Raw genomic sequence first — 14,246 nt, 5'->3', positions numbered from 1 at the left:
ATAATCAGGAGGAGCCACTTGGGTGAGATCCAGATGAGATAGGTACATACATCTGTGGTATGTATATTGAAATTAATATTCTTTCATCACTTGGTTCGAAATGTCAACAGGTGGCTGAGGAAAATCAAAATCAACCGAAAGCAATGACAAAACTCCATAAGGGGTGCGTACACTAACCTCGAAATTCAACACCTTTCATAACTCTTAATCCTTGGTGATCTCATATCAAGGTAAAGTATTTCTACATTAATTGAATCGTGACATGAGGGAGAAATATCTAAAGACTAAATCCTTACTTTCCGTCCTAATTGCGTTGTTACTGTAGGCGTGCTCTCATTCAAGATCAATATTTTATAAGATACACAAGATGTTCTGGTGTTAAATCAATTTTCGATCATATATTCGAACAGTTATATTGTAGCGGTAATCACATTTTATTGTTCTTCGTGTTGAAAATATGGCGCTAAAATATGATTGTGTTTGTTTGAGTTTCAGTATTTTATCTCTACAGCAACAATTGTGGATGTGCTAACTCATCACTGTGGTATATAATTAGATTGTATTTTATGAAGTAAGCCTACACTTTGTATAGGAACAGCGATTTGGTTTTCCAACTGATAAGCAGCACTACCATCCACAGTTCATTTCCATTAAAAGAGATAATCAGGAGGGATCTTGGCGCATACCATTATTCGATCTTTATTAATTTTGTTCTTTATTGTTGCGATGTTTTGCTGTTAATGATATAAAATTTGAAAAATCCTTGTAAGATAAAATGAAAATCCTGAAATTGCATATCAAACATCGTAGCCTCTTGCTTGACCGTTTTGCTTTCATGATCAGTTTCAAACTAAAAAAAATCACATAACCTGAACAAGGGAACATTAATTGGTTCTTCAAAAAAAAGGTAATAAAACCGTCAGAGTCAAAATCCAAAATGGCGGCCTGTCAGCTATTTTGGTTTTATGATTTAATTTCAAAATCATAACAGCTCATAACTAAGAACCGAGGGGGACATTCATGTGAAATCTGAGGAAGATTCATGGAGAACTTCTCAAGAAACATTGGTAACAACCTTTCTTTATGAAGACTCACCAAGACGACTGCATGTCATCCATTTTTTCTACTGATCAGTCTAAAATTCTATATAGGAGAACTAGGAAATTAAAGCTGGTTCTGTCCTTTTGGCGATAAAAGCACGTTAATATCATTTTTGACAACATTTATAAAATACTTTCAAATTATGTTTAAAAATTTTCTTCTGTATTCCTTTATTTGTTAAATATAATATAATATACTTTGATTCAATTCCAACACATAATTTTTTTATCCTTATACGTGAACTGACGAACACAGTACAGTTTTACGAATGTAACCTGAAGTTATTGCACCATGTTTACATGAAGCGATTTCATGCCTGCATTCATAAGATATCTCGTAAAGCTTTTCTTTCTCTCATTTAAAAAAAAGAATCAGATGAGATATCTGACTTTTTAAACTAAACCGAGGACAATAAAATCTTACAGATGTGTTTGCTCTGAATAAAATGTAACTCTGTGGTAACCAACTATATTTTTTGTCTTTTGAACGGAATAGTGGAGGAGCATGATCACAGTCTCTGCATTGTGTGAACTTTATCGTCAGTGTGAAGTATTAAATCTTCGATCATATCCTCCTGTCATACTCTTTTATCCTATTTTCAGTGAGTGTTATTTCTTTGCCAATGATTAAAAAAACATTCGAAAACATTAACGAGTGTCATGTTATACTGCACAATTGATTTACTTTGAACGTGAAACAAGTGCTACAAATATACGAAAGCCTTCTATTGCAATAAAACAACATTTATATGTAATTTCTTTGCTATAGAGTGTTAATTTCATTCTTTACATAAGTACGACATTGCAGGGTTTCTTAGAATGATTTACCTCTGGGCATTAGGGACTACACTGATGACGTGTTTTGTGCAAATCTTGTAGCTGGCGTGTTATTAGCATCCAGTCAATATATTTACACGCTGGAAGTAAACAACAATACCAATACTTCAAAATCAATTACTGCAAATGAACTGGTACATGCATTTTTTTCTGTACAGGTATCAATTTATATTAAACAAAACGAACCGAGTAACCTAGACATATTGATCTTTAAGCATTAGTAGTGTGTGGATATACTACGAATTAAACATTTAGATTTTATTACATATACTTCCATATTGGTATTGGCAGTCAAAATATCATTTAAAGTTTTCAGTTGATTTATAATTTTATATTCAAATACTCTACTACCGATGATAGCAACCTAAATAATTGACAGCAAAACCCATCCCACAATCATGTTGGGAAGGCAGATGTATTCTAATTTACTAGATTCTCGATTATATATGCAATGTATTAAGATGAAACGTTTCCGGAAAAGTGTTTTTGTGAGTTTTCCATTTCTGGATGGCAACACATTGTAGTGATTAAGCATTTTAATAAACAATGGTTACATCATGAATAAACCTCGTGTCCATCAAAGGTATCTAGAGGTTTCCAGGTAGTTTAATATATATATATATATTTCAAAGTAGCATTTAACACCAACGTAAAACATGAATGTTTCATAATTATATTGCAGAAAGTTTCAAGTTAGTTTACTGATCACGGAAGTACGTGAGCCTACATTTCCTTAAAACAGTCTATTTTATGGCTGTAGGCACGTAAATCTACCTCATGAAATTAATATTAGATAGTGCAATATTAGTTTTCAAATTCAGTACATGCATATATGAGTAACAAGTATAATTTCAACTTTTGTACTGATGACGGTTTTTTTCGGAACTTCAAAATTTTAGAAAGTAATTTAAACATAAAATCAGCACGATGCTTTGTCCCCGGTTACAGAAAATATGTAAAGGGAAATAAATTTCCTCTTTTTATTCTTTTTTTTTTTTCTGAAGAATAAACATTCTTTCTTTTCGGAGCGAACCTTTATTTGGCAATGCTTTAAAAATTAAAAAAACAAAAGACTTTACGCTTTTCTGAATAAGTTGCCGAAGCTATTTTCCTTGAAAAAAGAAGCGTTCGATGTGCTTTGTTTATTGTAAACACCAATGTTTTGAAGATCAATAAACAAAATGAAATATCTATTATCCACTAATCAAATTAAGTGATAATGATTCATGCACAATTACCTTCAACACTGATCCAAGACTTTTCCAATTATATTAGGTGAAAGCAATTCTGACGCTTTTAACCGAATTATGACTGTAAATACGCCATCACAGAATGTAGTTAACAGGAAAAAATATACAAACCGTAATACTAAGCCCTTCATTGCTGCTCATGAATACATTTATAAATAACAAACTACATCGAAATTTGAAAGAAATCTTTAAAAAAAATCTCATATATTACGTTGAAATTAATGTTAAAATGAGGTATGTTCTACTTCCGGTCAAAATTACTTTCAAACTTTCAACATACATCCTGAATTATCCATATCAACAGATAATCATCTTTATCAAATGAAATTCTTTTCCTCAATGGTTCGAATTGACGAAAGTTAAACATGAATTTGAAGCAACAGTACGTAGTTTTCGAGGAAATAATAGAAGGAACCAAATTTCTCTGAAAAAATGTCCCTGATGTTCCGATGTTTTGCGACTTTGCTCTATCGTTGGAAAAGCAATACAATTTAATCTAAAGTGTCTATCTACGCAAATACTTCATTTGATTAAAATATTCACATCACAAACAGCAACCTGAAGGTTACTTCAGCCAGATCGTATTCGGGTATACAATATAGTAAGTAAAGCTAAGGTAGTTATATCAGACATTCCAGACATTACTATTGTTATTATATTATATATATTTTATAACTATTTCAAGCTATAGCAACTGTGCCAATACAAAACTGTCTCAATTTATAATCATAATCCAGGAATACAGCGTACTTCTTAAACAAAACCATTTAAACCATGGCAGGTTGTTCGAGATGTTGAACGACCATTAGCAGTAACAGTTACTGTTTTGTGACAAATTGACCGTGTATTTGATTGTTCAGCATATACGGCAGTTAAAACATTGTCATAACAAAGGACAACTTACAAAATACGTGACATGCTGACACGTCAGCCGGTGCAGACTGCACAAGTCTTTGTATGCAATGTGACGTCATTGCAATGTTGAATTTCCAACACTATCTTTTATAAATACACAAATGAGTCGGGGACTTGGGAGCAGCATCAATTTTATTGTCTGCAATTAACCATAATTAGGGGCCAACGGACATGTATTCGGTATGCATACTGAAATTTGTTTTATACACAATATTTTTAAGTCACAATATTGCCTTTGAAATACGTTAAGCACTCTAATAATATGTCTGATAGTAAAATATCAATCATATGCGTGACTAAAAGGATAAGCAATTTAGGTATAAATGTAGTTACCAACACGAACAGCTGTATGATCAACGTGATAATTTCAATTTCATTTTCACTATTGCGAATTTACCATTTCTGGACAGCGACCTCCCTGCATATTTGTACAATATAAAGCTGGACGTGTTTGATGCTTGTTAGTTTGCCTGTTGGTTCCGTTGAATATATTATTTGCATTTCGTCGAATAAGTAGAAGACGCTTATTCTTCCGCAACACTTGCATTTATTCTTGGACTTTGTTAGGATTCTTCTTGTAAATCTTTATTATGTTTCAATTTTGCCCTAGTTTTATTATATTTGAGTTTGGATTATCATTATGTTTACTTGTTGGTATTTTGGGTTTGCTTTTGGTCCAATTCTGTAAACCAAGATAAACGAGTATACCCATATCAGTTTGAACTCAATTTGTTTGTTTAGCACTTGACTGTGTTGCAAATTCATTTTGAAGAAAATGATAAACTGTTTCAATTCAGAGCTGGCCAGATTAACATCGTTTGTCTGTAGTGTTGGTTTGGTTTACTTTTGCTTCATATCACCTCGGAGACAATTAAGATAGGACAGAACATTATTATCTTGGCTGTGTTGTAGCCATTAATTTCATCAATGCGCGCCTATTTGTAACACTTTAAATACCATTATTTTATTTTTATACAAAATGGAATTTGCAAAACCTTATTGGTTTTTAAATCTCAGGGAGTCAATTTCTCAACCTAAAACAATTCTTGTGATGAAGTTTAAAATATGTCTGTAAGGATGACTCATTTATCCTGGTCGTTATTTTCGTCGCTAGTTACAAAATTGATATTCACTTTGAAATGTTCTGATAATCAATTATTTGTTTCGTTATTGTCAGTTAAATATTTTGCCGAAAGGTTTATGGTTATGCCTAATAATGAAAAAAATGGGTCAACACCTCGGCGCCAATCGAATACTTGGTTCTAGTCGTCTTTTGTTATGTAAGACCATTGCTACTCTAAGCGATACGAACATTTGACGCCAACAATAGTATTCCGATACCGCAGATATGTCACTGGCAGGTGTAAAGATATTATCAAAAATGCAATTCGTGGCAAAGCTTTCTCAGCAAAAATGCAACAAATAGTGAACACAGTTTAATATTGTATGAAAATGCTTCGGCTATTTAGATAAGACCACTTTATCGGTATGACTGTGGGACACATAAACAAAACTCTATTCATACCAGTAGGTGAAGCGCTTGCTTTCTTCTGGTAATAAGAATTTGTGAGCTGATAGGCACATATGACCCATATCGGTAATCTTTGTCACCTGCAGATAGGGGTTAGAATATATCCGTTGTGTTCTACTGCGTGTGGTAAAAGTTCACTGAAAGGGTCAACCTGTCTGCCGTGGGTTGCGTTCCGTTAGTAATGGGAGAAAGGATCATGGTGTTTTCAAGGGGCGGTTATGTGGTTTGCGTATTCTCATGCAATCTCGCATGGCCTTCCCCCAATACATCACTTTGGCCTCTATCTCAGTAAGACGGTGGTCATTGTGATCCTCAAGGATCAATCGGCTGGTGGTGCCAAGCCCTTGGTCAACGTTATGTCCTAAGTGTCAAGTTTTTTCCTTTTCATTTCATTCAACCGTATACCCATCTATTTTTGTAGCTTTTTTACAGTTGTATCTCAGAAGGCGGTGGCTCAAGGATCATTCGAGAGAGATCTATTATTTCGAGTATACTACCTGTGTGTCCTTGGCACTCGTGTACCGGAGATCCGTACCGTTGTAGTGTCCCCTTGTTGGGCTCCGAGGAGGGCAAGGAGCACGGGTAATGAAAATACATACACCTAACTATGGGCACAAAAAAATCAAAACGAACGACCTTGTCCCTCATTATCAGACTCAGAAGATGACCATGATTTCAACCAGTTGGAAAAGGATAAACCAATGTCATCCGTTTCACCATTTGTTATAGAGAAAACAATCCTGTCAGCATGCGTTACTCCAAAGTGTGTTAAAAAAACTGCTGTCTTGTAAACTCCTTGTGGACGCTATCCGCCAGCAACAGGCCAAGAACCTCTTGGGAAAGACAAAGTTTTTCGAGCTGTACAGGTTGTCCCTCATTCCTCCCTGAATACATCAAAGCGCGCTATACTAAGTTACTTCAAAGAAAAACAACAGAAGGTCAACCATGTTAAATGGATCAGGGTGAAGCGAGATGGCAGCATCCGTGACACCAATACTTTCGTTCTTACTTTTAACACACAATTTTACAGAAACGTGTAATGGTTGGCTTCGAAAGTGCTGGTGTGAATGTTTACATCCCAAATCCACTGCGATTTGGTCATTATGCTGATAAATGTAAAAACTAGAACGCTTGTGCTAAATGTGGGGTTGCGGGCCACCAAGATGGGTCGGCAGATGGTGCTTGTGATGGTCGAGCTCACTGCGCTAACCGTGCTGGAAGGCATCCAGCATATTCAAGAGATTGGAAATGAAATCCTTTAAGTATACAAACATTTCTTTCCCTGAAGCAGGAAGGATTGTTGAAGTACCTGTGTCGGGCCAATCCAATGCCAGTCGTGCAACGGTTGGTATTACGACCGTGGAGACCCGTGATGCTGCAACACAGACAAGTGATGCAGGTACACAGACTGACATGGCGTGCGACAATCGTTCTGGCCTTCGGCCTGCTGCATCAAAGACTTCTTCAACACAGTCATCGCGACCACCACTATCACCATCAAAACAGCATCAGAAACCTTCAATCACCATCAAAACCTGCTCTCAGCACTTAAAAAGTGAAAAACCAGCCAAAGTCAAGCCTAACCAAATGATCGTTGGTACCTCGCTTAAATATAAAACCACTTTATAGGGGTGATGTTATGCGATTGGATTCCAGATACCAAATTAATCTTGAATTTACCATCGCTCTAGAGTTTTACAAACGCAACTTGTAAGTGATACTGGGCGGTAACTGGAGGGATCTGTTGTATCTTTATCCTGTTTAGGGATAAGAATCACTGTTGCCATTTTCCATGACTTTGGGACATTTCCTGATCTAAAAATATCAGTCTCTCATTACTTTGTTTGAATGTATTCAAGTGCGAGGTTGATAGCTCGCGCTTCCACCGACAATATTGAAGCGTCGTCCGGTAGCTGGCATCCATAGGCTTCATCTTGTGAAAACATAGCCGCGGCAATCTTTTCATTATCTTTTGAACCATCAGTATATCAATGTAGAAATGTTTTAGGATGTACGCAAGGTGCCAGTATCAGTGCCTGATTTAACCCTTTCATGAAGTCAACTTCAGATGAATTCAAGAGCCAGAGTGAAAGGTCTATAGTTCCCAATGACTTAATTTGATCAATACCAATATTTGTGCTTTGTAAAAGAGCAGAAATCCGAATACCGAATGGAGGAATGGTCTTTGGTTTGTTTTCAAACAAGGTTTATATTTTGGATCAAATATAAGTGAAACTATGTGCAACCCAGACAAATATTCAGTAGCTTATTAATTTGCATCCGTTAATTTATTATTTAGTCATTAGTTACTACACCGTTTAATCCTGTATAAATTCGCTTGAGTGCATTTCCTTATTTCCTGTAATTTGTTAAACCAATTTAAGATGATTTAGCGAACCTCTCGCAAAATTAGTGAATCTGTTGTAAATAAAAAAATGAAATTAATTTTGATTAAACTAAGGCAAGCTATGAGCAGCAGAAAGTTATACATGGAAACACCTTCAGAAAAGAAAAGGGAACACGACCAGGAATCCCAACAGGATGAGTACATTAACATTCGGTGAATAACCAAGAGAAGAGTTTTCAAAAACTATATAGTGTTGTGTTGATGTCAGAGAAGAGCAGAAGATGTTGAGTATCCCCTACTGCATCAGATTTTTAGTAATGATTATCTTCGTTTCCTTAATCAGAAGAAAACAGCCCAAATAAAACTCGTCTATTAAATCACAGGCTTGGAAATTAACTCTTAATTAGAAAATGTCAATAACAGTTGAAATTTTCATTTCCCTTATCTCATTCACTGGACAAAAAGATCTGTACCATGCACACTTGTTTGAATATAATATAGCAACAAATGAATCAGGAGTTGCTTAATGTGTTGGAAACAATCGAAACAGGCAAGAGCATATATGTATAAATAGATGTTGGTAAAATTAAACGTTTTGAGAAACAGGGAAGGAATAATTATCCATATTATTTTCACATAACATCCTAGCCCCCCGTTTTATGTATATATACGTATAATAGAAACCTATGGTACATACTTGTGCATCTTTAGGTATGAAATGTAGTAGTACTGAAAAAACAATAAATATAAATCGGAGTCGTCTTTACACGCTAACACGCAAAGACAGATAGGGTGGTATTTCACAATGCAGTGTCGTGGGCAAAGGAGTCATTCAACCAATGGTTGACATCAGAGATTATCAAGTTACAAGACAGGTATCGTCATATTGCTTTCATTGTTCACTGATGGTAAGGCTACGCTGATTGGTTTAGTAAAAACATATGCACTTCAAAGGCGGTTTATACAGTCTTGATTCAAAACGTAGACGGCAACCTCCTAGGCTCCCAAAAGTAGGGCCTCTAGCACCACTGAAGAGTCCTTGAAGGACTACCAGCTATATGATGCAGTTTCATTCATTGTTTGGCTCAACTGTATTTAACTCTTAATTTGTATTAAAAAGTACTATTCAAGCATTCGACTTTTTACAATCTTCCAGATTGCAGCTGGTAGAAACTGATGGTGGACATTATTCCTCTTGTTTGGCCGTAACCTGCATGCTACGTTTAAATTCAATCGAATACTGGCACCGTTCAGTACATTCACATATTTTTGACAGTGTTCTAAAATTATCTATTTAATGAAAATAACGAAATTTATTTGGCTATGGGGCTAGTGTGCCACCCTGTCTATATTTCGTCTTTTCTTTGGTAAGTAACTTTTTCTGCGTTTCGTTAGTATAGCAGAAAAATATTGTCTGTAAGTTTTTATTGCCATATATAGTATAGGCGTAGGCTGATGAATATGCATTAGGCCAAATAGGCGAGTAAGGCATTTTGCACGTGGTTTTCGTTGTACTGAGTCAGGTATACAGGTGTATTGTATAGGTGGGGTCATTCTAGCCTTGGACAGCATATCGTACAGGCTGTTTTTTATTTTTTAATGTCAGAATTTAGATTTAGTAAAAATAGAATTTTTTATCTATTAACTCGGACATGACAAAGTTGTCGAGTGTAGGTAGTGAGCCAGAAGGTTTTCCAGAGCATTTAGCTCATAGAGTTTATCTCTGGTTTTTAACCCTGGGCTGTATTGTATGGAAATGGAAGTTTAGAAACAAGAGTTATTAGTAGATATGATCAAAATATTTCGGAGTATGTATTTCAAGTAATTTTATATGAATAATACAATAAAACAAAATATGTGTCAAATATTAATAAACGCCGGCTTTCTAGCTGTTCAGCAGGCTAAATGCATACCTGGCATTTGTGTTTTTATTTGATAAAGTGTTTTATGGGAAATAGTTTAGACTTTGTGATGTTTCCCACTCGCCTCCTTCCTGGGCTTCAAATTTATGTCCTTAGCATCAATTACGCGTTCGAAGAAAATCATTCGTTAATTGGCTGTACTGTATCTAACTCTAAATTTATATTAAAAGGTGCTATTCACTTGTGTCTTTTGCACTATCATACAGTTACCAAAAAGACAAGCATGGCGGGTTTCGAGTTTCTACAATAGAGATGTTGCAGAAATTGAGCCACTACACGTTGTCCCTGCTGGTCAAAACGTTATAATATGGAGTGGATCATCAACTTGCTTGCAATCTAGAGGCTGTTCAAAAGATGGGGAATAATGGGTTAAACATTTTAAAGCAATTTTAGGGGGCAATATGCAAAGATTCTAATTACTACATTTAGTACTTTCACATCAACTTCATTTTAGTGCGAACCTTTTTTCGATCATCACTTCTTGGCCCTAATGGCTTCTTCTGTGTCGATGAGCCGTTACGAATATCGCATCAGTGTTATTGTGATACGGTTAAATTAAGTTAAGTTGATGGTTTATCGACTTTACAAATAGGTAAGATTTTTTTCTTAGATATTCTGAAGACCTTTTTAACAGATTTCATTTTTTTACTCTGTACAGGAATCATATTAATTATATTTTGATAAGACTTTTTTTCAAAAAAGAGTTTGGTTTATATTGCTTAACGTATCAGTATTCAATTGACAAACGGCCTTCCGGTGTATGGGAGGTGTGTCGGGGATGGTGTTTTTGAGAAGTTGCGATATATTTGTGTAAGAATTCTTGTGAAAATCATTAACTAAATTGCTACCACACTGCAGTATACTGGTGAAGACTGCCAGCATGACCCCCGACTCTGATACATTTTACTGACAACTGGTAAAGAAATGTGGACGGATTCGTCAGCACTTTTTCAGCAGTCTTTTAGCGCAATGGTACCTGATTAAATGTAAAAAGGTTAACCCAAACCTGTTCTGGAGGGACATTATCAGTGATTATATATTTGTATAAAGAAGGATCATAGCTAGCAAATTCTAAGACTGCTAGCGATGCCCTGCCATTGAATATATTTGCAGCATGAAGCTTAACTAATATTGCTTGAAAATGTCCATAAGCAGGCTCCATTAAAAATAGGTAAAGTCGAATTAGTAACAATCGAGGTCATCGAAAGGGTGTCCATCAATAATGAACAAAAAATACACTTCATTTGTTCCAATCGCATTATACCGAAAACGTGACAGGGTCGGGTCCAGTTTGGTTTGGTTTTGCATTGCTACTAAATGTCCTACCAACAACGTCAAAATGTACGGTTGTCATTTAAGGACGGTTCGGTATATGTAAGTAGATTTTTTTTTGTATTTTTTTTTTTTTGTTTTTGGAGCTGCGATATGTTCCGATAAGTCATTTTGTAATAGTGCAGAAGAAAAACCGACTCATTAGTGTTACCACACTTAAAATGTAATGTTATTTTGTGATGACATTGAGTGAAAGAGCACTGAACTCAAAACTTTCATCACGTGTGAATAGATACTTGAAGATATGAAGAAAATTGATATTTTCTTGCGTATTCATAGTTGTCTGTTTTTCTTAAATTATACCAATATACAACGCGATTTACATATTTTTTTAGACCAGCATTCCTTTAATGTCTTTCCAATGAAGTCCCACAATAGATAAGCCTCGCCCTGATACATTAATTGTAGGCACGGTTTGATTTTGTTACATAAATTTGATTGGAAATGTGTCAGTAAATTCGATTTGAAGAAATTCCCCTATCATAAACACAACAGATCCCTCATTTTCCCGAGCTTGATTACATTACTCATCGTTTCGTGTATTTTAAGCCTCTTAGAAATATAAGGAATTCGGGAAATTAATTAAGTTAATGGATGTTATCCCGTATTTTCAACCTGTTATGTATTATATATCAGATTACTGTTCAAATCTGCTTGCAGTACCTGACATTGATTTGTTTTGGTTGGAATTTCACATAAGTGTTTGTAACCCTAATGCAGTTTCAAAGGAACGTGTGTTTGGAACATAGGATATTAATGTTCTTGGCAAGAACACGAGTCAAATGCTATTTCCTGTAAGAACGACCAAACTATAATCAAGGGCGTCATTATCAGCAGAACATCCTGCATAGCAGCAGAGTTGCTTTAATTAACCTGAAGACATTTTTTGTCCACGATTGCTTGTTTGAAGTAGTATTCACCATGTTTAAACAAAAAAAACAAGAAAAGAAAAAAGGTTAATTAATCCGTTTCCATTCGTAAAACTCATCTAGAAATTTATAGTTATAATCTCTGTGGAGTTATCTGTTGTGGTTGCTTGGATTGCAAAGTACGTCATCGAAATTAAATTTCAGAACGATAAAATTCAGTCCTGCTGTCTCAACCTTTGATGAAAATGAAGTGATTAGCACTTTAAGTGTTCGGCGTGGTCGTGATTTAATTGTCTTAATGGAAATTGCGGTTTAAAACAAGTCTATTAAAAAGTTTTGCATATCTTATCTCAAATATGCATATCTACGTGGTTATTTTGTTGTTGTTCTGTTTTGATTTGATTGTTTTTGTTCGTTTTTGAGCATAATCGTAATAAGAGCGCATCCTTTTATATTGAAAGCACTCAGCTGTTATAGTACAAATATATTCTCACCACCATCACCTTACCAACAGCACGCATTTCGAAAATGACACTTTTCCAAACATCGATTGACATTGTCAGACAAGAGCACTTTCATGAATTAGTTTCATAAATTTGATTGGAATAAGGGATGGAATAGCTAATTTGTTATGTTAAGCAATATACATGAAATCAAAATATGAAACTGCAAAAATAAAACGAATGTGACTTTCGACATGTTGGTGTCTTAATAGATACAATACAAACGAAGAATTTCCTATTAAATGTATCACGCCAAATAAGGTCATAAAAAGAAAATTCATAACGTTCAAGGAAGCGGAATATTCACTTGTCAAAAGAATGCAGATTTTGAAGTAAATGGAAAATTTCTATGACAGAATGTGATGGAATATTCCAACGAAACCTTTTGGGTTAATGACGTAGAACGGAAAGCGGGAAACCCTGGGACAACATCTCGTTAAAGGGGTTGCTGCCTTCTTCGGCTGTCAATTTCGCGATTGCAAATTGTTACATTGTGCGAGTTTTGGAAGAGATTCAATTATCAATAATTTGTAAATAGAATTGGAATCTAGAACAAAATACGCAGATGAAACAATCAATGTCTGTTACAATATAACTGGACGTGTATCAGGATTCTGCAAACTGTCAAGTCCTATAGTTATTTTTTGTTAAATGAGATAGAGTGTTTTTCTGTTGACATAAGACTGGAGAAAGTCTTTTCCAATATTTCTAATTGATAATATATTTATCGCGAAAAGTGGCTCTCACAATTCGTAAAGCAATCTGATGTAGTGGAAATTATATCCTTTTAATCCCACTTATGCATGTGATAAAAGTTCTGTAATGGAAAACAACCATTTAAAATAGAACATTATTGGTTGTAATTATCATTAAAAAAACTCGTTTTGATGTACAACCGTGAAAATAGCATTTAAAATATAAGGGGACGTATGCATTATGTAATAAATTAATCAAAAGAAAAACCAAGTATGATACATATTAATTCATTACCTGTCTCTCCTGTATCTAATTCTCATTTTGGTTTTGAAGGTGTCTTTCACCTTTGTCCTTTGTGCCATTCAGTACAATATTCTTGGAAAGTTGTGTACTCGCCCTGTTACCAGAAAATATTCACGCTTAATGTTTACATTAATGGAACGCATTGGATCAACTTGAATTAATTTGTATGCTGCCACGGATGGAAGTGTGTGGGGAGAATTCCTATAGGAAGAACTGGAATAAGTGGAGGCCCAATGGCCTTAATGGTCACGTGATTCTACAAACTCTGTTTTTGCTCTTTTAATATGCAATACATATAATCGTTTTAACAGAGAAAAATAAGTAGAGCTAAAACGTTCATATAGTGAAAATGTAAAGTATGCATATTTTTAACTGCTATCTGATATTAAAGATTCTAACGACGCTCGAATTAAAAGAAATTACACTAAAAATGTAACATTTTTACATAAATCGTTGTACAATGTAACCTTATCTCCTCAAAGGGGGAGCTGTGAATCCCGAGGTCATCAAAATCATGTTTCTGATATGCAGCCTAAGGCCCTTCTATCTATAGAGATCAAGACCATTTTATTCTACAACCCATATCTGTAAAGGAAATAGGAATAGTTGGTGTATATACTTCACTATGATTTTCAATATTT

General features: G+C 34.9%; 1 protein-coding gene across 1 annotated transcript in view; it reads left to right on the top strand.

Moving 5' to 3' along the window:
* Window positions 1-7,262, top strand: part of LOC132553232 (cytoplasmic polyadenylation element-binding protein 1-like) — a 32,399-nt gene extending 25,137 nt beyond the window's left edge. Inside the window, exon 11 of the mRNA XM_060217461.1 lies at window positions 6,897-7,262. Within this exon, the coding sequence (XP_060073444.1) occupies window positions 6,897-7,262 (366 nt within the window). The remainder of the gene's footprint in view (window positions 1-6,896) is intronic.
* Window positions 7,263-14,246: the final 6,984 nt, after the last annotated feature.

This window comes from Ylistrum balloti, unplaced genomic scaffold, assembly GCF_031769215.1.
Source record: "Ylistrum balloti isolate Yb309-2 unplaced genomic scaffold, AGI_CSIRO_Ybal_v1 Utg370312, whole genome shotgun sequence".
NCBI lineage: Eukaryota > Metazoa > Mollusca > Bivalvia > Pectinida > Pectinidae > Ylistrum > Ylistrum balloti.
The sequence above is the reverse complement of the archived record's forward strand: the minus strand, read 5'-3'. Positions and strand labels throughout refer to the sequence as shown.